The sequence below is a fragment of the Orycteropus afer genome, unplaced genomic scaffold (assembly GCF_000298275.1).
Source record: "Orycteropus afer afer isolate SDZICR_OR568_19922 unplaced genomic scaffold, OryAfe1.0 scaffold00041, whole genome shotgun sequence".
NCBI lineage: Eukaryota > Metazoa > Chordata > Mammalia > Tubulidentata > Orycteropodidae > Orycteropus > Orycteropus afer.
In genome coordinates, this window is record NW_006921628.1 from 11397563 (window position 1) to 11423797 (window position 26235).

General features: G+C 39.9%; 1 protein-coding gene across 1 annotated transcript in view; it reads right to left on the reverse strand.

Moving 5' to 3' along the window:
* Nucleotides 1–9892, reverse strand: part of FHIT (fragile histidine triad diadenosine triphosphatase) — a 360151-nt gene extending 350259 nt beyond the window's left edge. Inside the window, exons 1-3 of the mRNA XM_042780472.1 lie at nt 9871–9892; nt 9527–9672; nt 6696–6725 (exon numbers count right to left, since the gene is read on the reverse strand). Of these exons, the coding sequence (XP_042636406.1) occupies nt 6696–6725; nt 9527–9672; nt 9871–9892 (198 nt within the window). The remainder of the gene's footprint in view (nt 1–6695; nt 6726–9526; nt 9673–9870) is intronic.
* Nucleotides 9893–26235: the final 16343 nt, after the last annotated feature.

The window sequence follows — 26235 nt, forward strand, 5'->3', positions numbered from 1 at the left end:
TTGTATAAAATAAACTAAAGACAAAGTCACAAGAACTATCACCATCACCACCACTACCATCGCAGCAACAATGACACCTACCATTTTATTGAAAGATTACAATATAACAGTATGCAGGCATGAATTTGGCATTGACTAAACAGAGCTCTAAGGAGCTCTGGTGGCATAGTGCCTAAGGCATTTGACTGCTAACCAGAAAGTGGTGGTTCAAACTCACCAGGCACTCCGTGGAAGGAAGACTGGGCAATCTACTTCCATAATGACTTAGTGCCTCGGAAACCCAATGTGGGTCACTATGAGTCCAAATTGACTTGATGGTAGTGAGTTTGGTTTGGTTTTAAACAGAGCTCTTGCATTTGTCCCTGGATCCTGGGAGGTAACCTCTAAATCCTTAGAACTTCCTGAGTGATAACAGTCCTTGTTATTCATTGTGGGCTTCTCAAGCCACAAATGATAGTCTATGCTAATAAGGTAGCTCTTGGTAGGCCCAGGTCTCAGCCCAATCTCTAGGGAGGGGAGGGGCTAGAGATTGAATAAACCCACATGGCAATCAATCAATCAATCAATCACTTATGCCTATGTCATGAAGCCCCAGTAAAAACTCTGGACACAGAAGCTCAAGTGAGCTTCCTGGGTTGGCAGTCCTGTGTGCATGCTGTAACATATTGATACTGAAATGGGAACACATCTTGGGAATAATGAAATCTTCATGGTTGGCATCTTGTGGCCTACATGTCTCTTCCTTTGCTAATTTTGATCTGTATCCTTTCCCTGTAACAAATCATTACCATGAATATATATGATAGCATTTCATGAGTTCTGTGACTCCTTCTAGCAAATTATGAAACTTGAAGGTGGTTTTGGGAAACCCTTGAATTTGCAGTTGATGTCAAAAGTCTTGGGCAGAGTTGGAAGTCTAAAGGACTAGGCCTTCAGACTGCAGTTTGTCTAACTCTGGCTAGTCATAGAGCTGCCTATCCATGCTATCTACCTCTTCCATTTCTCCTCCCATCACATAATACAATTGATAGGGGTACCCCAATTGAAAAATAAGGAAATGGATATTCAAAGAGGTCAATAAGTGACCCAAAGTCACAGAATTACTAATAGAACTAATATTCCTATGGAAATTCTGATTGACACCAAAGTCTGAAGGTTAACTACTACACTTTCCAAAATAAAAACCAAACCAAACTCACTGCCATCAAGTCAGATCTGACTCATAATTGACTCCTCCTTGGGTTTCTGAGGCAGTATCACCAGAGAAGTAGATTGCTCAGTCTTTCTTCCGAGGAGTGGCTGATGGGTTTGAACAGCCAGCCTTCTGGTTAAGAGTCAAATGCCTTAGGCACAATGCTACCAGAGCTTCCTACTTTATTAAGAGCTAAAATGTTCTCTATGTTCATGAGTCCAAAATATCACCAAATCACATGAGAAAAAAATATTTCCTAAGGCTACAAAAATGCCTCAGTGAACAGCAGTTCTTTTTTTCTTTAATTTTTAAATCACTCTTCTTTAAAGAAATTCTTTTCTTGTTCTTTGGAGCAATCTGGAAAGTAATTGCTGATATCTCAACAGTTATTAAGAGACACTTCCCACTGCATTAATACTATAAAATTAAGCCTCTTAGTGGAGGATTCAAGCACCATAAACATAGAAGAGTGTAAGTAAGCATTTTCTATAAATAGCTCTTATGAAATTCCCGATTACTTGCATGGCATAAATCTCTCTCTTTAATATACCTAAAACATCCTCCCACCCAAAGATGCACATAGTAATTGTGCTAGAAGATAGCTCACATTAACCTTACTAAGCAGCATCCCTTTTAATGGACTGAACATTGCCTTAATGGCTTGCAAGTTGGAGTTACATAGGGGAGTACGATTTTGGGGTTTCATTTGTGGAAATTGACGTCTTTGTCAGTGACACCTGGGATATGGGAGATTTTTGATAGAAATTCCAGGAAACTCAGATTCCTGAATACACACCGAATTGTAAATACACATTATGGGTTACTTCATGTTAACTAGCTCCGGTGGTATAGTGCCTAAGGCATTTGACTGCCAACCAGAAGCTGGCGGTTCAAACCCACCAGCCCCTCCTCGGAAAGAAGATTGGGCAATCTGCTTCCGTAGCGATACCACCTCAGAAACCCAAGGAGGGGTTGCTAAGAGTCGAATTGACTTGACAGCAGTAACTTGACACTGAGGAGTAAAGATATGTTCTATTAAGCAAAGTCCCAGTGTAGTCTCCATGCTTCTCCCCACACCACATAACTGAGCCATATAAGCAATTAGAGAATTCAGGTCCCCATGAAGCTGACATTCCAGAGTAACTAAAGGAACTTCATGGGCACAAGAACATAAACAGAGAAAACAATAAAACACAGTAAAGAATGCCTTGAGGGAAATCTAATAAGGCAATAGCAAAGGAAGTAAGGAAGTAAGGTGTGTAGAAGTGCTATATTAGATCAGAAAAGGCTAATGTGAGGTGATGTTGGACTGAGACCTGAACAAAGAGGTTGTTTCTCAAGCCTGTAGGACATCTAAATCACTGCAGAATCACCTGGTGGGTAAAAGTGTTCTACTACTTTTAAACCTCAACAAGGAGAGCTCATAATCAATTGTGAAATAAGAGGTTACTTTTTACTTCAGAATTTCCCTTTTCCTGCTACAAGTGCTTTACAGAGTAAGCTAGGCCACCCTTGTTCTTTACAAAGTAGAAGTTAAAGCCCCTGAAACAAAAAACCCTAAGTGGCATTATGTTCAAGAGGCTAACTCAGCGGTGCACCTTCATTAACAATAACAACGGTTGCTTTTGGGGGAAGAGATCATTACTGGGCTTATTGCTATTACTACACAGCATGAGACAAAAATGGTTTAGAACCTAGGCATCAGGCAGAATACCAAGAATCAGAGGCAAGAGGCAAAGATGAAGAGAACAGTCACTGCGTTTTCCATGGCAGGTTGTCAAATGCTGCCTCGAAATGTGTAACTGTGTGAATCTCAAAATATGAAATGCTGAGAGTCTTGAATTGTCATTTTCAGAACAGGACAGCAGAATATTGAAGATGCTGCTTTGCTTCCTGCAGGGGCTGGCTATGACAAGACTGGCTTCCACAGATCAAGGGTATGTGGTCATCATCACTTACTATTTTATCACCAGAAAATAGTAAGATCAGTGAATATCGACACTCTGAAAACAATCACCAGGGGTGTTTGCTAATAATGATGATTCCTCAACTACAGATATTCAAACTCAGCAGGTTTAGAATAAGCAGTATAAATCTTTTTATAAAAAACTAAAAGCAAAGTTAATTTTTATGAAGGTGATATAAGAATCAAACAGTGAAAAATACAGATTGAATAATTTGAGATGCATAGATGGCATAAAAGGACAATTGTTTTTTCAAAACTTCATCTGCCATTTAGGTTTTGTGTATGTGTGATTTTATTTTATTTTTTTTTTTTAGCCATTATACTCCACAGGAGCTCTGGTGGCGTAGTGGCCAAGGCATTTGACTGCTAACCAGAAAGCTGGTGGTTCAAACCCAGAAGAATATTAGGCAATCTACTTCCATAGTGATACCACCTCGGAAACCCAAGGAGGGGTCCCTGTGAGTTGGATCCAACTTGATGGCAGTGAGTTTTTGTGAGATTATACTCCACAGAGGATTTTAAATGTTCAGAATGAGAAATCGTGTGATCATGTGGTAAATAATCAAGATATTCAAAACAAAATAATCTGCTGGGAAAAAAAAAATGTAGTGGGGAAAAAAGGATTGATTTAAGCTACTTAATAACTCACTTAAACCAAACTCACTGCCATCAAGCCCATTCTGACTTAGAGTGACCCCACTGGGTTTTCAATGCTGTAAATCTTTAAAGAAACAGACTGCCTCATCTTTCTTCCATGGAACAGCTGGTAGGTTTGAACCCTGACCTTTTATTTAGCAGCCAAATACCTTAACCACTACACCACCAGAGCTCCTTGTTAAATAATAACAGTGGTTGTAAAAATAACTGCATTTAGCAACTCAAATATATCAGATTTCAACTATATGCTAACAACTACTTTGTCATCATCACTATCAAAGCTAACAAAAATATTAAAGATTTTGGCCAAATAAAAAACAGTCATTATCAGAGATAAAACATCTACAATTATGGTTCTCAGTCCTGCCAGACTCGATTATTTTTACTTGACCTATAATTCACATGCAATAAAATTCACCATTTTAGAGTATATAATTCAGTGTGTTTTTTTTATATTCTAAAGATTGTGCAACTATCACCATTTTCTAATTCCAGAAGATTTTCATCATTTTTAAAAGAAACTACCCGTTAGCAGTCACTCCTCTTACCCCACCACCCCAGCCCTTGAAAATCACTAATCTACTTTCTGTCTCTATGAATTTGCTTATTGTGAATATTTCATATAAATAGATTCATACAATTTGTTTTTATAACAAATATTCTTAATGCTCTCTTTGTTGTTGTTAATTACTGTCAAGTAAATTCTGACTCATGGCAATTCTAAAATGAAATTTTGAGATCATGTAACCTATCTATTTATATCCATTTTAGATATGTTTAATGTGTGCATGTTATCAATGTAGGAAGTTTGGGCAATCTATTTCCGTAGTGATACTGCCTCAGAAATCCAAGGAGGGGTCGCTATGAGTTGGGTCCGACAGGACGGCACATAACAACAACTTTACAAATCTGTGCATTCCACTCGGTATACTTTTGCATTCCCCTGTGTTACTAGCTATGCATCTGTAGTAGTTATGTTTGTGTGTCAACTTGGCTGGGCCTGGTTGAGTGGCTGGGCACCTGGTGGTAATTATTCCCCATGATGAGACTGGCAATCAACTCCATGGTGGGATCTACCACAAGCAGCTGAGTAGCTGCCTTTGGGAGTGTGGTCTGCTTCCTGTATTTAAGGAGACGTCTTGGGAATGGTCTCTAGCCTATGGCATGCTTAGACCCTGCATGTAGCTGTGTCATTGCTCAGCAGCCTGCTATGCTCTGCTGACTTTGGGACTTAGAATGGATTTAAGTGAATGGCCTGCCATGTGGTTTGGTAACATCAGAACTGTGCCTTTTGATTTGTCAACCTTGGGGAGTTCTCAGCCTCAGCCAGCAGCTGTCTGAGTGAAGAAAAACCTCCAGCTTCAGTGGGCCAGGAGCAGGAGGCAGAGCTGGACCCCAAGGTTGAGGGGCTTTCACCCAGCCCCTAGAACCTGGCACTTTGAACTTGGACTTAAAGCCTCCAAATTGTAAGAATAAACTCCTGTTTGTTAAGGCCATCCCATTTGTGGTATGTTTCCTGTCAGAGCGGCACTAGGTAACCAGAACAGTATCTATAGCATCACTTTCAGTGGCTGAAGGAATTTCATCAAGTGGATATTGCATAATGCATCTAACTAATCTGGCATTATTGAAATCTACATTTTAATGCTATTTAAAAAGAAAAAGAAAAAAGACCAGTAAACCAAGTTCAGACATCTCTGTTTTATATTTCAAAAATTGACTTTCAAAAGAAGCTAGTGGCCTTATATCCTTTTTTTACTGTCTAAATATTTAGTGTGAGGGTAGACAACAGAATGGAGGAAACCTTTAATTTCTCTCTGCCCACATTACCAAATTGTGTGTTCAGAGTACTCAGAGGTCCTATTTTGTAATAAAGAACTTGGTGACCCATTTGTTAGCACTCCTAACAGGAAATTTACTCCTCAAAGGCACAACACAAAGATTTTATAAGTCCTTACAGTAGCTTTCTTAAATGTTAAAATCAAATGAAATAAGGTCAGAAGGAAACTACGTTTCTTTGCCATTGTTTGGTGCCAACTATTACCTTATCCACTCAGCCAGCCTCAGAGACATAAAACCTGAATTCACAAGGTATAACATTAGCACCCCAGCTTGACTTACTTTTTTTGTTTTTGATTTCTAGCACTGCAAAAATAACCTTTTCTTTGACTCAGTGCTTGGGACCCAGCTGCAAAGGAATTTGCATTTGTATGAAAGGGCCTGAAACCCAGCATCAGAATCAGCCTGGGTATTATTCCTCTGTTTTTACTATGGAAGCAGAGACTATCTCAATAAACCCTCCTTTCCTCTCCTAGCACACTTAAAAATACATTTTTGATCTCCACTGACTCCATTAGGTTTGAACTTTAATATTAAGTACATAAGGAGGAAAAGAATAGATGGAGGGAAGGAGAACAGAGAGAAATACTGTACCTGGAATGAAGAGGAGCCTCAAGGACTCCCACAAGGAATGAAGAGAAAAAGTACACTGTCAAAAGAAAGAGAAGGTGCATCCAAGACACCCCAGACCTAACATCACCTGCAAATCCCCACAAAGCATTCACGCTGTGTCTCAGGCACTACCTCACACAGACCCCTTTGACTTCAGCTTCTGTCTTAGGACTTCCTGATGTAGTTTCTGCTTTAGCACTTGTACAATAATAATTTTACTACAAAAGGTAAATGTCTTGTAAACTAATGGGAAACATATTGTTTGGCACAGTTTATAATGTCAGGATTTATAGCTCTAGCAATGAGGGTCTCTCTGACCTCGAAGATGACATAATGAAACATCATTGTGCTGAAAATGACTCAGTTTGATGTTTTATTAGTTCTCATAATTGCCCCTTATTAATTTGTATGCACATAATAAGCACTCACCTTCACAGTCTGTCCAGCTTCAGGGCCATCCTAGAAGCAGAAGGAAAAAAAAAAAAACAGGTGAGGACAGATAGATGGTATCTCCTGCTTATTCAGAAATATTGCCCATTAATAATTTAGATCCAATTTCATTGTGTGTTAATTTATAGTAGTCTCATGGGGACCATTCACTTCAAATGCGTGGGATCAGACACTTCTCCATTTCCGTCGGAAAGTAAGTGAGAAGTAATGTATAAAAACGATATGATTTATCCAGTGAACCATCCCCCTTGCTACTTTTCATGCTCTTTGCTCTTGGCTATAGATTAAATTGCATCAAAGGAAGGCTAAAAACATTTGGGGAGGTAAAGTAGCATACCTTTTGGTTATCTTTAAATAAGATATAGTCTAATTAATGTCAGATCACTTTATGTCTCTATTCAGGAAGTTGGCTATAAATATAATCCATGAAGTAAGAACATGGGATCTCATACAGGAAGAGCATCCAAGAAAGACTCTTCTCTGGCTATTCTCAACTGGGGGAAGAGAAGTGAGAGTGATCTTTTGTAGCTAGGCACTTCTTCCCCCCTGCTACCTTCTTTCAGCCTTCTGAAGTCCAACAAAATTATTTCCTTAGTTGAAAATGAGGAAACTCACTCAGCCACCACCCAAAACACAAAAACAAAGCTTTTGCTTGGAAATCTACCTCTCTGACCCTCACTGTTATTGCCTAACTAATGGAGTGAGAATTCCTGCAGTGGTGAGGCTTAAGTAGAATTGTGTACATCAATGGTTTTCAAAGTTGGAGACATAATCCAGTGGGTTACGAAGTTAATTTAATGAGTTGTGACCTGCATTGAAAAAAAAAAAAAAAAACAGAATATAATAGGAGAAGCTCTGGTAGCATAGTGGCTAAGTCACTTGCCTGCTAACCAGACGGCTGGCGGTTCAAACCCACCAGCCACTCCTCGGAAGGAAGGTTGGGCAATCCTACTTCCTTAGTGATACTGCCTCGGAAACCCAAGGAGGGGTCGCTATGAGTCGGGGCCGACTCGACGGCACATAACAACAACAACAATAGGCTCAAAACTGTCAGAGTACACAAAATATTGTTTTGTGAAACTGTGGTTTCTTTTATTTGTACAGGTGTCTATGTATGTGGTATAAGCATTCCTGGGGCGGGGGCGCAAATGGTTAGGTGCTCATCTAACCCAAAAGTTGGTGGTCAGAACCAACTCAGAGGCACCTCAGAAGACAGACCTGGTGATCTGCTTCCAAAAGGTCACAGCTTTGAAAACCCTATGCAGCACAGTTCTACTCTGCACACATGGGGCCGCCATGAATCGGTATCAACTTGATGGCAACTAACAACAGTGTATATGTGGGACAGAGTGGTGCACACATGATGGCAAAACAGAGTTCTTAATGTGGTTTACAGTGAAAGAAAAAATGTTTGTGAAACTCGGCATATATGAAAGTACTCTCTCAATGCTATGCACATCCCACTCCTTCTACTTATGCATTTAACTATCCTGTGAATCATATTAGATAACTAGCACTGATTATCTCCTGTATTCATGACTTTTCTTCTTATATTTCATTAAACACTGACAGAGTCTTCATCCACTTGGCATCATTTAGTCTCTCTAACTACACAGGTTGCAGCATAAATTAAATAAACCTATTCTAAGCTGAACAAGGTGTCTATATGACTCAAATGTTCCTCTCTTACTCTCTCTCTCTCACACACACAAATGGTATTTTACAGGGAAATTTAGATACTGTCACAAATGGCAGCAAAAAAAAAAAAAAAAAAAAAATTCTCCCTTGAGAAGCAGATGCTTCAGAACTTTTTCTAACCTGAAAACATTGGCTTTCTATATCTGGTCTCTTTGGCTCTCTAAGGTATAGAGTGCTGATGAGGACAAAGAAGGGAAGGTGCTAAGTACAAAGTTTCACATTATAGAACAATCAATTTCTTTCCAAAGGGTTATTGCAGAGTCATCACATTTCAGAGGCACAAAGGACTTTAAACCTTTGACTAAATGGTGAGTTGATGCCCCCAGTTCTTTCCATAGAGGCTCTGAAGGGGCTCCTCATATGTTTCTGCTCATTTACTCAGTGCCCACAGCTGATGACCCATCATGGACGTCCCCTCCTTGATGTGTGCTTGCTCAAGCTTTGTCCAAAGACCTCTGGAGATAGTCATCTTGTTTTGTCACTGGGGAGTTGGCCACATCCAGTCAATCCAGCTTCTAACAAATCTATGAGCAGTCACTAAGACTTGATTAAAGGGAGAGAAAAGGTAAGGCCTATGAGGGCAAAACTCAAAAACTCCCTGCTGTCGAGGTGGTTCCGACTCATAGTGACCCCTCCTTCTGTTTCTGAAGTGGTATCTCTACAGAAGTAGATTGTCCAGTCTTGCTTCTGAAGAGTGGCTGGTGGGTTTGAACTGCCCTTAACTTACATATCACAGCACCCCGGAACTAGAATAGGGCTCAGCCCATACAGTGCTTAAAACATATTTACCATGGAATGGACATGACATGGTGAAACCTAGTTCCAGTAAAAGATTTAGAATGTCTTAATGACCACTAATCACATGTCCGTTATTCCCACTTGCCTCATAAACAATGCCATGGGTATTGCCTCAGCTGATGTTCCACAGGCCATCTTGAGGTCACTGGATAGGAGGGCTGCCCTGGATCAGTAACATATTTTTCTGCCATTATATAAGATGATAACAACCAGAGCTATTCACCAGGTGAGATGCCAGGTTAAAAGGAACGGAGAAGCCAAGGCTAGGATTTGAAAAGGAAGAAAAATCACTCTGGGGCCATCTGCATACTCACCTGCATGGAAACAGTGAGAGAAGTGCCTTGGAAATGCCGCTCCACCACTGTCCCAACTCTCTGGGTTGCCTGAAACAAATCGGCCACTTCATCAGGACGCAGGTCACGGAAACGCTCCACTGGCCTCAGTGGACACACGAGGACATCTGCAGAGAGGTTAGTTAAGGTACATACACACTGCTTGCTTTGGGTAGGATTTTCACTGAGCAGTTTATACCCACAGTATTGAATTCCCTTGGCCCAGAGCCTGAACTCTCAAAGACTAAGAAATGAAGATGCAAATATTTACCAACCACTGAACTCCAAATAGTTCAAAGAGAAATTATAAACATGGTTAATTATACTTTGAAGGAGCTCTGGTAGCATAGTGCCTAAGGCACTTGACTGCTAACCAGAAGGCTGGCAGTTCAAACCCACCAACCACTCCTTGGAAGGAAGGTTGGGCAATCTACTTCTGTAGTGATACTGACTCGGAAATCCAAGGATGGGTCTCTATGAATCAGGTCCGACTCGATGACATATAACAACAACAACAATTATACTTTGAAGGAGAAGCTGTGGTGAGAAGAACTTTTTTCTTTTCAAGAAAATGGAACATTAGAGTAGAGAGAGACTGCAGATGTCATTGAGATTATGCCAAGAGGCAAGATCTATTCTGGATTATTATCTCCTGACCCTATTCTAAAACCCTTCTCACTCCAAGCTGCCAGACTTGGAGAAACAGGTGAAGAAGCTGGTTGGTTTCAGAATTAAAATTTAATTTTAATATCTTTTTAGAAAAAAAGAGAAATTGATAACAAAAGTATAATAGTAGTTGTTTTATTTTATTTTTTAAAAAAAAGTATAGACATGCTGAAAATGTACCTTGAACCTCATCTATAACCAAAAGCTAATGCTGTGTGGGTAAGCAATTTATGACAATATATGACTGATTATTGAGAAGCCAAAAAGACATTTGAAGGGAAATCATTAATTTAAGCAAAGGCTTATACAAATGATTCATCTTAATGCATTCTCTGAATTGGACATCAACATATTTGCATTATTGATCTGAGCAAACAAAGTCTAGAGAAAACGGATGTAAGTTTGATCACTTATAGGTAATGAATTAATACCACTGTTACATCACCAGTACCATTTCAGTTCCTTTTCGTATTTGAACTCATCACACACACACACACACACACACACACACACATCCCATATATTACTATCTGTTTAGCTTTCAGGCACCAGCAGGAGGAAAAAACACTGTTACTTTTCTTTCTTTCTTTTCCCTTCTTTTCTTGTTTTAAGAGAACATGCTTCTGCCTGGAGCTGAGCGGCTAAGGGCATTAAAAAAACCACAATTGTGCAATTGTTAGTGTCACCAGAATATCAAGCACTTTAACCCATCACAGGATTGGTGGAACTCAGGGCCCAAAGCAAACTGCACGCAGCTCAGCTGGGTGGGCCTGATTTCCATAAGAGAGGGGGGAAAAGAAAGAGGGGAAAATGGATTAATTTTGCTCATAATCAGGAAATTCATGTCAACCGGTAAACTAGGAAAGGGGGCATTTGTTTAATCTGAGTTCATTTTTCAAGAGAGGAGAAGGGAGGCCTTCACCCACAGGGCATCTGATACTTAAAATGATAATTATCCTTCTTTGGCAAGGCTGCTTTATTATCATGGGTCAATGAACCGTTTAGAAATGAAGAATTTCCTTTCATTTCCTTTTAGCAGATTGCCAGCCTCCACTCCCACTGAGTTGCTTTTTCTTTGTTAAAAGGGACCTTTCCCCAGCCTCCTCCTCCTGCTTTTATTTATACCCTCCCTTAGGCCCTGACTTCACTAAACCAAAGCAAGATGACAACCTTGCAAGCTTCCAACAATATCCATAATTGCTGTTTGAGGCTATGTCTACACAGAGCAACCAGGTGGGGAAGAAAAAGCATTTTATTTAAACAATTGCTTACTGTGGAAACTGGTGCATGAACCTGACTATTTCTGTATCTAATCTGACTTTTGTAATATCAGTGGCATTCAAAGTTTTTTTTTTTTTTTTTTTTTCCAATACCACAGAAAATGTAGTTTTCATGCTGCTTGCCTGATGCTTTTCATACTGGCATGACCCAATGTTTAATGAGTCAAAATGTTAAGGGTTAGAGCTATCAAATGTTTTGCCTTGTGTACTACTCACCAAAGGCTCATATATACATGTCTCACTGTTGCCAAACCAGTTACTGTGCAGTCAACTCCAACTTAAGGTGATCTGTGTGTGTCAGAGTCAAACTGCTCTGTAGGGCTCTCAATGACTGGTTTCTTGGAAATAGATTGCCAGGCTTTTCTCCAGAGATGACTAGTACTTAACATTAATGACAGTAACACATCATGTCACAAAATGGTTAAACTGGCCAAACAAATTCTCATTTAGATGTATATTTTTCACCAGTCTACTGTCCGGATAGGAGCTCTGGTAGCATAGTGCCTAAGGCACTTGACTACTAACCAGAAGGCTGGTGGTTCAAACCCACCAGCCACTCCTCATAAGGAAGGCTGGGCAATCTACTTCCGTAGTGATACCGCCTCAGACACCCAAGGAGGGGTTGCTATGAGTCAGATTCAACTCGATGGCAGTGAGGTCCTGATATATATACATTCCCCTCAATACAACTCTTCGTTTCAAAGACATCTTATCAGGAGCTGTTGCATTGTGGGAAATTGCTGTCAATGTCATGAGACAAAGTGTATGTCAGCTGCTGTATGGAAAGTGAATTTGCTCTGTAAACTTTCACCCAAATCACAACAAAAATTTAAAAAAAGAGGAGGAAAAAAAAAAGAATTTCATCTTATCTGCTCATAACACAAATACAAATTTTATACAAATGATAGCAAGGTAAGATAGAAAGAACTTTTAAGGATGTTATTTGGACATGTGCTCATGTTTTTTACCACTATCTTTGTTTACTCTGGTGACCAGAGGATAAATAAATGCATATGTCTTGAAAGAAAACACTGTGTTGCCCAAATATGGTGGATATCGTGTGCTACATGTTACTCCTGGAGAAACAACTCAGGAAAACAAATTATGTTTGAAGAACAACAGATAGCTCTTGTAATCATATTGCCACTGTTTTTATGCTAATTGTTCTAAGACAATATCACTGCTATGGAATAATTTAATTTGGGGACTCTTAGGTCTTGCTAATGGGCAAATCCCATATTATAACAGGCTTTAAGGACATGCCTTCTCCTGGGTCCAGTATGCTTGAGAAACCTCTGAGAAGATTTCTTAGCCAACATGCATGATAACCTTCAAAGAAGTCAATCTATTCTACTGAATTGTACATATGTTTACTTAGTATTCATCATGTGTGAAATCCTGTGAAAGGGGTTATCAAGACAGGACCTGATCTCTCCCTGTAATCCAGTGTAGAGAGGCCCATTTAGTAATAACATTTTTTAAAGGGAGAGAAGGGCAAGAATTATAATTACAACAAAGGGATTCCTCATAGTAAAGGAAAATCAAGTAAGTCTTCTTAGAGCAGATGAGATTAAATTTTATCTTTAATATGTAGTTAAGACATTGAGTTGCTAACCAAAAGGTTTGCAGTTTAAATCTACTAACTACTCCATGGGAGAAAGATGAGGCATTATGCTTCTGTAAAGATTTATAGCCTTGGAAACCCTATGAGACAGTCCTACTCTGTCCTATAGGGATGCTATGAGTCAAATCAACTCTATGGCAGTGGGTTTGGTTTTACAAATGGAGAGTAATTCAATCAATGGGCTGAAGTGGCATTCTACTCATCTATCTATTCATGACACAACTGGAGCCTCCTCTCAGTCCAGGCTAGAACTTAGGATGTCGGGGGTGGAGATAACAGAGTAGCTGATCTTGAAGAGTTCACATCAAACTGTCCTCCAATGTAAACAGATCATGACAACAGACAGAGATGAGTGTTGTTGATAGAAATGAGTACAAATGCTGTGAGAGTACAGAGAAGACAGTATCTAACTCTGCCTAGGGGTGTTAGATAAATTTTTCTGTCTCTCTTTTATTAAAATTTTCTAACATCAGAAATCATTTCTCCAAATTTGGACCAAATTCTATCCTTGAAAATAGCCTAGCAACTTAAGGCTAGCTTCAAAGGAGATTCTCCAACATTCCTCATTTGACCAAAATCACTGTGTCCTCTATATGTTGCTACTGTTGTTAGCTGCCATCAAGTTGGCCTCTGACTCAGAGTAACCCCATGCTCATCAGGATCAGACAGCTGTGATCCATAAGGTTTTAAATACAGGTATGTGTCACTTAAGGTCTGTTCAAGCACTGTATATATGACAATGATCCTATAACATTTTTTCTTTGTTCTTTAAAGGGAAAGGAGTTCTCCTTTTCTTATTATTCCCCCTAATGGTTTTAAAGGAGCTCTGGTAGCATAGTGCCTAAGGCACATGACTGCTACCCAGAAGGCTGGTGTTTCAAACTCACCAGCCACTGCTCAGAAGAAAGGTTGGGCAATCTACTTCTATAGTGATACTGCCTCAGAAACTCAAGGAGGGGTTGCTATGAGTCAGGGCCAACTCGACGGCACATAACAACAATGGTTTTAAAGACTGTAAATCCAGATTCTTGCAGCACTGAACCATGGGATGTAGGCAGGTGGGGCAGAGGACAGGGCTGTGGGCACAGGCTCTTAGTACCGCAGGCAGGTGGGCACAATGTTGAGCAGAGCTGGGTGGTCTTGCTCCACTCCCACCACCCTCTCAGCCTGCCATCAGGGCCACAGCTCGTTCCTCCAGCCTATGCCAGCAGCTCTAGCAGCAGGAGCAGCAGCAGCAGCAGTGGCAGTGGTCACAGCACCAACAGGGATGATGGGAAGCAGGTTCCCATAAAGTTTTAATATGGTGTTCAAACAATACATTCAAATAACATAACATCCTGTTTCACAGAACCTATTGCAGATGTTAAGTGACACATACTTGAACTCATATATTTCATCTTTCCAAGAAAAGATAATATACTATTACAATTCCTACTTTATAGATAAAGGAATCATGGCTTATAGAAAATAAGAAACATGTCCAAGACAACACAGTCAATATGAAATCAAAACTAGAATTTAACTCAGGTCTATATGACTCCAAAGTCCATGTAATTAACCATAGTAGGAGCTCTGGCGACATAGTGCCTAAGGCATTTGACTGCTAACCAGAAGGCTGGCTGTTCAAACCCACCAGCCACTCCTGGAAGGAAGGTTGGGCAATCTATTTCCATAATGATACCACCTCAGAAACCCAAGGAGGGGTCTCTGTGAGTTGGGTTCGACTCGACAGCAGTGAGTGAGAGGACTGTGATGCCTTGCTTTTTTGTAGTTGCCATGACCCAGTCTCTGCCTAGCCTCTTATCAAAAGTGTACCCTGCATTCCCAGAGTATTTCAGTTCATGGAAACCAATGGTTTCATGAAATACTGAAGGTATTGTGCAAAACTGCAAATGGCCTATGTAACACCAAACCTTGGTCAAAGAAAGCAAATGAGAAGTACAGACCCATAGTGGGAGGAAGCCTCAGTGCTGAGCAAAGGGAATGGTAAGCATATCCTCATCCTAAGAGAGAAATGCTAAGAATAAGAAACCACCTTACACCAGGGGTTGAGCTGAAAGAAGTAAGAAGAGTCTGCAATGTGGCCTTTCTCTGTCTTTGACCTTGGGTTGTGTTAAGGTGGCTTTGGCTCCGCTCAAGTGGCTGACTTTTGTGGAAGATTAGACAAGGAAGTCAATGTCAATGGGCCTCATTATCTGCCTCTGAATTCCATTGCCTGTTTGGATGTCTAATTGTTGGGAGTCATGACTTTTGCATAACATAATTTCAACCAAAAAAAGGCTACTAGAAACTTGGCAATGCCTATTCATTCTCTTTCCCTTTTTATGCACATCACCAGCTCAGAATTGATTGCTTCTGTCCTTTTGGGCATAAACACTTAGGATGTTTCTGCAACAATAATAGCTGTCACATTAATGTGGTGTGACAACATGCTAGGCCCTGAATTGAACTCTTGCTGGCACACTGACAACTAAGAACACACACAGGAAAGAGAGAAATTGATTAGACTCTTACCACTAGTCAAGTGCCTTAAAGTTGGTGTAGTTGACTATTTGCAAATATGGCCACCAGAATTCCTTACACCCAACATGTCCCTTTGCAATATGGCTTTTCTCCTTAAGAGTTGAAATCTATCTTCCCTTCATATTGAATCTGGGATGACTTGCTTTGATCTTGCTTAGAATGTGGTAGAAGTGGAACTATGTGATTTTCAAGAGGCTGGCAGTTCAAATCCACCAGTCACTCCTCAGAAGGAAGGTTGGGCAATCTACTTCCATAGTGATACTGCCTCAGAAACACAAGGAGGGGTTGCTATGAGTCAGATCCAACTCGATGTCAGTGAAAGAGTGAGTTGAGGCCTTGAGAGACCTTGAAACCTCCACTTTTATCTTTTTGGAACCCTGAAACCAACGTCTTGTGTAGTAGCCCAGATAGCCTTCTGGAAGATAAATGGAGAAGAGCAAAGTTCTCTCAGCTGAGAGCTCATACCAATTATCAGAGATTTTTTTCATGCACGGAATAGCTACCAATTGACTTTCAATTTATATATAAGTCATCTACTGCTGCATATGAACTGCCCCAAAACTTGGTGGCTTAAAACAACAATGACTTGTTCTCTTCTCATGACTCTGGGGAGTTTGTGCTACTAGTCTCACCTATGCACCGTTTTCAGTTGGCAGGTAAGTTGGGGATCAGACTGGGCTGGATCGCTCATTCTATATACCTTTTCATCTTGATTAAGATGCAGAAATTGCAAGGGCTCTTAAGGCTTAAGTTCTTTCACATTCTGTTGATCAAAGTAAATCACAAAGGCAGCCCAGATTCCAGACAGCAATAAATTCCATCTCCTGATGCAAGGAGTGGCAAGATCACATTGAATAGAGGCATAGACACAGGAAGGAAGGAATGATGCCCAGGGGGCCATTATCATGAGTCTGCCACAGTTGGTAACTGAAAAAGAAGTTCTTAGGATTTTCAAAAAGGAGCAGGAGTCCAAAGTCTCTAGGTATCCTAGTGAACGTATACAGTCATGACATTTTAAAGCTGGGATTGATCTTAAACATTACCTACTCCAATACCTTCATTATCAGGTTTAATTAATTTGTTCAAAGTCACACAATTAGTTAGGAGCATGATTGAGATTGAAAGTCTGTTCAGACTCTAAAACCAAAGATCTTTCCATTACATGCAAGATGGCAAAACATACCTATCTCTGCCATCATTTTCCAATGCTAAGCCTATGGCAGACACCAACCGTCAGCCACGGAATTCTCTCCTTCAATCCAGAATCCCCAAATCCTTGTCAATACTGAGCTATATGCAGTCACCACCAATCACAGTGACATGAGATTCTTGTGCCATTTTGTAGCCTCCGCACTGCCTCATGAACCATGAAAACAATCACAAAGCCCTGACTGAGTCAGGAACGAAGTAAGATACTGCAAAAGTGAGAATCTGCTCAACTGCATGAAATTTTCATTATATTACTACATTCTTATTCAAAATAACTTTGATAAGTTCAAAATTTGCTCATCAAGGGTAATAATTGATAATTTAGAAAATAATCATTTTAGGGGCATTTCCATGACAAATATGAAATATTTAGAGTTGTGACAGAGAAATGGAAATGTACTGAGTCAGATGATTAATTTAAAAAGACAGCAGAATATTATCCCTAGAGTTGTTCAGACTTGCTTTCATTTATTTTTCTATATCTTATCCATTCTAGAGACTCAAAACATGAAGTCACTAAAATAAATCAAATCATCAAAATACCATTGATTCTGATGAGGTTGGTTAGCATGTGTATATATGAATATGGATAAAGGCAGTATCGAATAATCCAGAATTAGTCATTCTTCTGAACTAATATAAAAGCAGCATCCGTATTCATCTCTGCTGCAGATCTGTATATAGTTCAATAAAAAGCAAGGAACTTTCCGGCTTGTGTTGCAGACTTCTGCAGACCCTGTATAATTCATTATTTGCTCTAACAAATACTCCCAGTCCCTGCAAATGTTGAAAGTAACTCATAATGTCACATCAAACAACAACAACAACAATGATGGGATGGACTATTAGCTTTTTTTTTTTTTTTTTAGATTCAATTTATTTGATTTAAATAGCACAGTTGCAGAGCTTTGAATCAAAGTAGGTGGCATCTCATATAAGTAACCTATTCACAATATAGGTACTATAGTGAATTTTCATATTAGAAATGTAAAAATATAACCAAAAAAATAAGAAATGCAATCCTGAAAAGGCAGCTTGGGCCACAGTTGGGGCCACACCTTTCTTCATGAGATATTAACAAGCCCATTTCAGTAACTCGATGAAGAGTTCATTGGATATTCATCAAATTACAAGCAGAAATGGCTTGAATGTAATTTTAAGCAAATTTGATTTCCAGAATATGATAAATTCCAGGACAGTGTGATTAAGGTAATGACAGCGTTCTGCTCCTAGCTGGATCTCTAGGCAAGTATCTCAAAAATATCTACAGGAGTTATCTCTTTTTTTGGTCACATTTGTGCATGGCAAAGATATGGTATGTCTGTGGTCACCCCCAGGAAGGAAGAGAAGTCTTTCTGTAGTCACCTGTCTTGAGTGACCCCCAAATCTTCTACACTAATCTGGTTGCTCAAAGGTGAGAATCTCACTCAGAGGAAGAAGTAAAACAGTGCCTTTCAAAGGAAGAGACTTGAAAGGGAAGCTAACACCCTGGCAGCATTTTAGTGCAAGTTGTTTGGTTTAAATTTCACATATTATTCTGCAAATATCTGAGGGCAAAGAGATCTTAAATTGATTAAAAATAAGAGCAGTAGAATTGGAAATGAGTATGCATATTAAACTACATATCTGAGGAAGAAGTAAAAATATTAGAAGGGGAAGGAGATGACATATAACTTTAGTTTGCTGCCTACCATGTCCTAACAATAATTGGTAACCCTCTGAGTTAGAAAATTTCATCCCTAGTTTTCTAGATTCAGAAGTTGAGGCCAATGAAACAGACAACACTCCCAAGGAGGTCACATGGTTATCAAGAGAAGATCCTGACTAGGGCCATGTAGCATAGTCATCCGAGTTGCTTCGATGCCACCCAAGGTTATAAAGGTCTCCTATTGTGGCGTTTCTTATAATGCATACAGCAGAACTCTAGTTTGAAAAGACAATATTAGATAATTATGAAACAAAGAATCGTATGGTCAAAGAAGATTTAAAACATTATGCTAAAATGAAATTAGATAGGTTTCTTTATTACAATACTCATCAGGACTTTTGATGTGCTAATGTGTATTCTGACATCTCAAAAAGAAGATATACTGTGCAGTATTGTCAAATATACCTGAGAATAAAACAATAATATTTAAAATACATTTTTATATTACATTGCATAAGATAAATATCTCAGAGGATATTCTTTGGGAGTCCTGAGCATCATTAACTAAAATATACAGATGCTGAATAAGATTTCTACTTTTTAAACAAAATGTATAGTAAATGTCCTATTAATTACATAAGCAAAGAAAGAGGACACCATTTAAATAAAATCGCTGCAAAGTTTAGGGCTAAGTTATATCATATGGGATATGACGATCATTAGTGCTGTTCACTTGCCAAATATTTCATGGACACTTGCAATTTCAGGTACATTGTATGATTAAATCTCTAGCACCCTCTGTGTCTGGGTGATTACCAAAGAGTTGTGAGCAAAAGTGATGGATGTTATTTCTGGCCTAGAGCATTTAACTGTCCATCTAAGGCCCTCTAGATCTCCTTTTCCTTCTCATTAAATCAAAAAACCCAAACTAACTGTCATCAATTCATGTCTGACTCATAGCTACCCCCACTGGGTTTCCAAGGTGGTAAATCTTTACAGAAGTAGATTGTCCCATCTTTCTTCCTTGGAGCTACAGGTGGGTTTGAACCACCAGCCTTCTGGTTAGCAGTTGATGCCTTAGGCACTGAGCGACCAGAGCTCCTCTTCTTCACTGGCCACAAGCAGTCCTTGAGATGGGGGCTGATCTGGCAATATGGACCCTGCTCTGCAGGTCAGCATAGTCACAGTGACTATAGCAAGTCTGTTAAGTAGGTTTCACCTCTTTTTCTAATCCAACTGCTTAAACTGTATTAGCTGCTTAGAGCAAGGTGTTTAGAAGGATCCGGAGGCCTTTATGGGATCAGGAGGAAAGAATGCAATAATTCATTACTTTCAGCTGCCATGATGGAGGGGAGAATATCAGTATGCACACCAAGTATACACCATTCCACAGTTAGAAAGCAATAAAAATATTTTTTCAAGAACTTCCTCCCCTTTCTTAATAATATAGAAGTCATTTCTAGGTCTTGTAATGTCTCAGAGCAACCATTATGAAAATATATTGCAATTTTCGATGTCTTGGAGATACAGAGAAGTATCTGGAATTTAGATGATTCTGGTTAGGAGAGTATTGAAAGAGAAATTTCACTGTCACTCAAAAGTATCTGTCCATGATATATAAACACAGGAGTGGGAGCATACCAATATGAAAATGTAAACATACACTTAGTGTTAAGAGTTGGATGATTATTGCAATAGAGGAGAAATAAAGTGCACTCAGCAACTGCAAGAAATATTTAAAGATTATCTTCAATAAGGGTTTTTTTTTTTTTTTTTTTTTTTAAACTGCATATATACTTTGGCTATGACAACCACTTCAAAAACTTGGAAAAGATTTTTAATGTAGTATAGGTAATAAAGCAATGCAAAAGATCTGTAGTTCACTGGAGATCTGCTAGGGAAACCATATGTGAGATAAATGAGTTAATAGCACCTACTAATAAATAAGGAAGGAACACCCTGGCGGTCTACTTCCAGAGAGTGGGCAAACTGAAATATGGTAACTGTAAGGCCACAGTAAGGAAAAGAGGACGCACAAAAGTGAGGTTAAAGAGAAGTTTTTATTCTGAGTTTCCGGGGGAGGTTTACGGGTCCCCGAGAGGGACCCGGGCGAGGTTCACGGGTCCCTGAGAGGGGCCCGGGAAGTCACACCACCTGGCTGGGGAGAGGAGGGTTTATAGTCTTGTGGAGGACCTAAGTGGGGACACTAAGGAAATGGTGGGGTCCAATTAGCTGTTAGCATGGGTCTGCACTTAATTAGCATGAGGGGGCTTCACAAGAGGAAGTTTGCCACTGCACGGGACTTTCTAGTCTGGGCGGGTTCTGTCACTTTGGTTGTCTTATCAGGCTGTCTCATCAGGGCTTGACACCCGGAGGAAGCTGCTAACTGAAATGTTGGTGGCTTGGGTTTGCTTCGGCCTAACAGTAACCAAATTCCTTATAGTTAGGGTCCTTCCAGTGCAAGCTCCTTCTGGTCTGGAAAAAAATGGATTTCAACTTTAAGTTTGGTTAAGCCACTCAAGTAAAGTGCTTGGCAGCTAACAAAAAGTTTGATGGTTCAAGTCCACCCAGAGGCACCTTGGAAGAAAGGTGTGACTCTCTATTTTCAAAAAATCAACCATTCTGTTTATGCACAGGGAGACAGCTCAGGGGGCAGGGGAGCATGGAGGGATGGATACAGGGAAGAGGTAACTGCCAGGAGGAGGTAGGAGGGGAGCTGTTGTATTGCAGTGAATTGTGGTCAATGTCATAAGACAAAGTATATGTGAACTGCTGTATGGAAAGTGAATTTGCTCTGTAAATTTTCACCCAAATCTCACACACACACACACACACACACACACACACAAAATCAGAGATTGAAAATATTAGGAGAATAGCTATACTTTAACATTCACAGGGTTGCCATGAGTCAGAATCTACACAATGGCAACTGGTACTGCTACTATGACAATCAAAGGCCATTGAAAATTTCATCCATTGAATCTTGAATACAGTTGGGCATGTCAGCGGAACACCCTGGATACCACAGTTCAGATCCCATCTGAAGGCCAAGAGTAGCCAAACTATAAATAGGGGAAGTAAAGACCTTTAAATTGAAGGGAAGAAATAGAGAGGAAATAAAAGATAGAGTGGAAGGAGGAAGGAAAAACAGGCAATACTCAGAATGTCAAGCATTCTTAGAAGATAGAACATACTTCTGTGGACAAACTCAGCTGGAATTCCTGGTGCCCTACTTTGAACCTGATACATAGTAAGCCTTTGGTAAATATTTGGTGAGAGAATAAATAACAAGTGTGCTTATTCGTTGCTTAACCCAGGAAACAATTATTTGTTGTGGGTAATTCCTCAAAATGTTTCCAAAACTGTAGTTTTGCAAAAGACCAGGAAACCTGTAAACAACTGAGGAAGCACACTTAACAGTGAACTAAATAAGTAAATAATGCTTAGTCCTGAATTCTTAATATAAAATATACCCAGTTAAAGGCATATAAAGAATTTAACAAATAAATACAAGATGCCCTTCCTTTAATACACTAAATAGAACATGCCTTTTAAGTGGAAAACTTGTGGACCATTAACTCAATGAAGCTTAGAAGAATATGAATATTACACTGCTCTGTGTGTTTTAATAAAATTTTTCTGTGACAAATAACAAATGTCCATGGAAAAATAATTTATTAGAAAAAAATATGAAAGAGAACCTTAACTTATGATAACTTGGCACCCCCAAAGCCAGTCCTCTTTGAGCTACAATCTAAATTCAGTGATGTGAGAATATCTCGTAACGATAGAGGTTTAAAAGGAATTTAATCTATGGACTTCTAAATGAATTATCAAATAAAGATCATATAAGCCAAAATTTGGAGAAAAGGATAAATCACTTTTTAGAACTTTGTATGTTTCTCATTTATTCTTTTATTTAACAAATATTTTTCATTAAGAGGAGCTCTGGTGGTGTAGTGCCTAAGGTATTTTGAGTAACCAGAAGGCTGGAGGTTCAAACCCACCAGCCACTCCTCGGAAGGAAGGTTGGGCAATCTATTTCCGTAGTGATACCGCCTTGGAAACCCAAAGAGAGGTCGCTGTGAGTCAGATCTGAGCTGAGGGCAGTGAATTGGAGTTTATTATTAAGAACCTACTACTTGGTAGACATTGTGTAAGACACTAAGGACACAAACTATGCAGGACACAAATATGCACTTCTTCCCCTCCAAAGATATACATTCTAGAGGATAAGCAGGCAAAAGACAAGTACAAATTAAATTGTAGTAACTACTGTGAGGAATTCCTGGGCATGTGTCTGTGTGAGCAAACTGTTAATGTGCTTGGCTGCTAACTAAAGGCTGGAGGTTCAAGTACACCCAGAAGTGCCTCAAAAGAAAGGCCTTGCACTCTACTTCCCAAACATCAGCCACTGAAAACCCAATGAAGCTTAGTTCTATTCTGACACATGGGGTTGCCATTAGTCAGAGATGACTGACAAGCAACTGGTTAATGGTTTATCTATTGTGAGAGACAAGGGATGAGATGAGGAAGAGGAAGCAAAATGTAAATATGCCAGGGAAGAACATTCCAAGGCAAAGGAGCTGAGCAGAGAAGGTGCTTGGCAGTCTAGCTGGAGTGTCAGGAAGGAGGGTGAGAACAACAGGTGAGAAGGAGGTGGAGGACAGACCTTGCAGGTCCTTAACTGCCTGGGTCAGGAATTTAGATTTATTCTACCTGCATGGAGAAGCCTCCAAAGCATGAGTGGGGGTTTGTGACAAAATCCAAGTTCTCTTTTTAAAATTCTGTATAGAAAAGAGCATAGTGGCTAAGACACTTGCCTGCTAACCAGACGGCTGGCGGTTCAAACCCACCAGCCACTCCTCGGAAGGAAGGTTGGGCAATCCTACTTCCGTAGTGATACTGCCTCGGAAACCCAAGGAGGGGTCGCTATGAGTCGGGGCTGACTCGACGGCACATAACAACAATAGAAAAGAGATTTAATCAAAGCAAGAATGAAAGCTAGAGGTCCCTAGGATATAAAACAGGGCTGAAGTATGGTGGTGACAGTGGAGAAACACAGAATTTGAGATGTATTTTCTAAAGGAGGACTGATAGGTCTCACTGATGAGAGAAGAAGGAGAGAAAGGAATCAAGAAGACTTCAGAGTTCCAGGTTGAACAAGTAGGTGGTATGGTGCAATGAATAAATTATATGGATTTTCTAGCCATGGTATTTGTGACTCCCACCAGATGACTGGGTGGAACTATGCAAATGTGAGGTGCTTGTGGCCCACCAAGGGGATTGGATAGCTTTCTAATAATGTAAATAAGGTACATGTCACCCTTTGGGGGTAGGACTGTGCAAATAAGGTGTATGGGACCCAAATGTGAGAATTGGCACATTTTGCTATCTTGCTAGGTTTAAAGTAAGCCATCTCAGAGGATGAAAAGGGGTATCTCACTACCATGAAGTCAGAGAAGAGTCCAGAATGGAGCATGTCATAGGACCTGAGCTCCCTGTGCTAAGATGATGGCAGAGAATGGCAGAGAGATGGCAGCAACAGAAGCAACAGAGCCAAGAGACCAGCACAGAACAGAGCAGCAGGCTTGCCCACCCATGGAGCGAGTTAGCTGAGTGCCTTTGGGCAGTAGGCTGGCTGGCAAGAAGTATGTAGCTATTGGCAGAGCTAAAAGAGCTATGTAACAAGCAGGGAGGGGCCAGCCTGTGAGGCCAAGGGCCAAAGAAAGGCATGCCTGAAGGTGTGGAAGAGGGGAGGCTGTTCTGATCAAAGAATTGTGTCTTGAGACTTCCTGAACTTGAATTGTAACCTGTTACCTCCCTAATAACCCCACAATTGTGACTATTTTCTGAGTTTTGTGTGGCCATTGCAATGAATAATCGAACCCATCAGAGAAACAGAGAGTGCTGTGGGAGGGATGGTTGGTGTTGGAATTGGTGAAAGCTTTGGCTGGTAGGGGCAGGCCTGACTTCTGCCTGATAGGACTCAATCTTGAGCTGATGCGGCTGATGGAGATTGTCTCTTCCCCATGAATTTTAAAGCAGGTCAGAGGATGTTACCCCAATGCCCTTTTTGCAGATGGGTGGTAATAAAATTTAGGAAATAGAGAAGAGGGAGGCAATATGTTATGTGGCTTAACGTTTAGAGACTTTTCCTTCTTGAATTTACAGATTTTCGTACAATCAACTAAAGCAGGCTTTCCCAACCTGGAGTCTGCATATAGCCTCCAGTCTTTTGTGTAATTGTTCACAAATCACACATACACATCTATGTGTGTTCACAAATGCACATTTTTCATATCATTAGAGCCTGCAAAAAATTTTGTAAGTAGTCTCTTGACCCCATTTAAGATAAGAATCACTAACTTAAATTAGCAGAATTATTTGAAAATTAGTCCCCAAGAGAATGATTAAAACCAGGCTCAGACATTTGTTCACTTTAGCTCAGAATCTAATAGACCCAGTCCTGAAAATGAGAAAAAGTTTACTTTGTGTCTGCAATTCAGGAGTATGAACCCTCCACAAAAGACAAAAGGCATCACACAAAAGTAATTTTAATCTGATTCAGCAGTGAACAATTTAAGACATCCCTCTTCTAACAAAAGACAGCTGGACACATAAAGATGACTGTATGATCCATTCAAAATTAAAGAATAGGCAAAATCATTTACAACAATAAAAATGCAGAAAATTCTATCAAAAAAAAAAAAAAAAGTGAAAACTCAGTAGCGAATGATTTCTAAATGTTTCCAAAACAGGAAGCAAAAGACATTTTAATGTCACTCTGGTAGCTTCCAGAATAGAATAAGTTAATCAGGCTGCCACTAAAAACAAAGAAGCAATTCATAAAAAATAAAAAAATAAAAAAATAAAAAAAACAAGCAATAAACTACACTGCCAGCAAGTGTCAAGAAAGTAGACTTTTTCAAGATAGTGATTTGTATGCAAATATAGCTCAGCATTTATCACTAAACCTCCAAGGCCTGTATATGAAAAAAGTTTTGTTCTTTCCATCTGCTCAAACTTCTCTCCTAATAAAGTCAACTGGCAATGACAGAGGAGGCTCTGAGCTCCTTAAAATGATAATAATAAAAGAAATTCATCAGTTTCAAAGATTTAAAACTAGACAGGGGGGCTCCCACCCAGTGAGACTCCCAGGTCCATACCGAGACACCAGGCTTTGAGGTACTAAGGAGGGAAGCTTTATTGTAGGCTAGCAAGCAAAGCTTGGAGACTGAATCTCAGATCAAGCTTCCTGAAGCTGGGGATTTCAGGGCTGATATAGGGCAGAGAATAGGGAAGTTATGATTATTCATGGGCTTTCTGGGAACTCATTAGCTATGCATGAGGCTCATAAACATGGTGGGGAAGTGCAATGTCATGGTCACCAAGGTATGTATTTTTCAGGTTTTGAAGTCAATAGGCCAGATAGGGACATGGTCGAGACCAATTGCACATGGGCCAATGGGAGAGGTTAGGGTAGGAAGATGCTGTGGATAACTAGCAGGATATGTAGCAGGAACTTGGCTGGTATTTCATTTCTTGTGAGTAAGCTACCTGGAATGGGGCATTCTTACAGGACTTCTTCCTTATAAGCTGATCTTGATTACTCAACTCTCTCCTTAGTGTCCTCTTGTTTAGAGTTAACACTGTACCTACTTCTCCCTACTTCACTGGGTTGTTATGAGGGTTTGTGTGTGTGTGTGTGTGTGTGTGTGTTGTTGTTGTTGTTGTT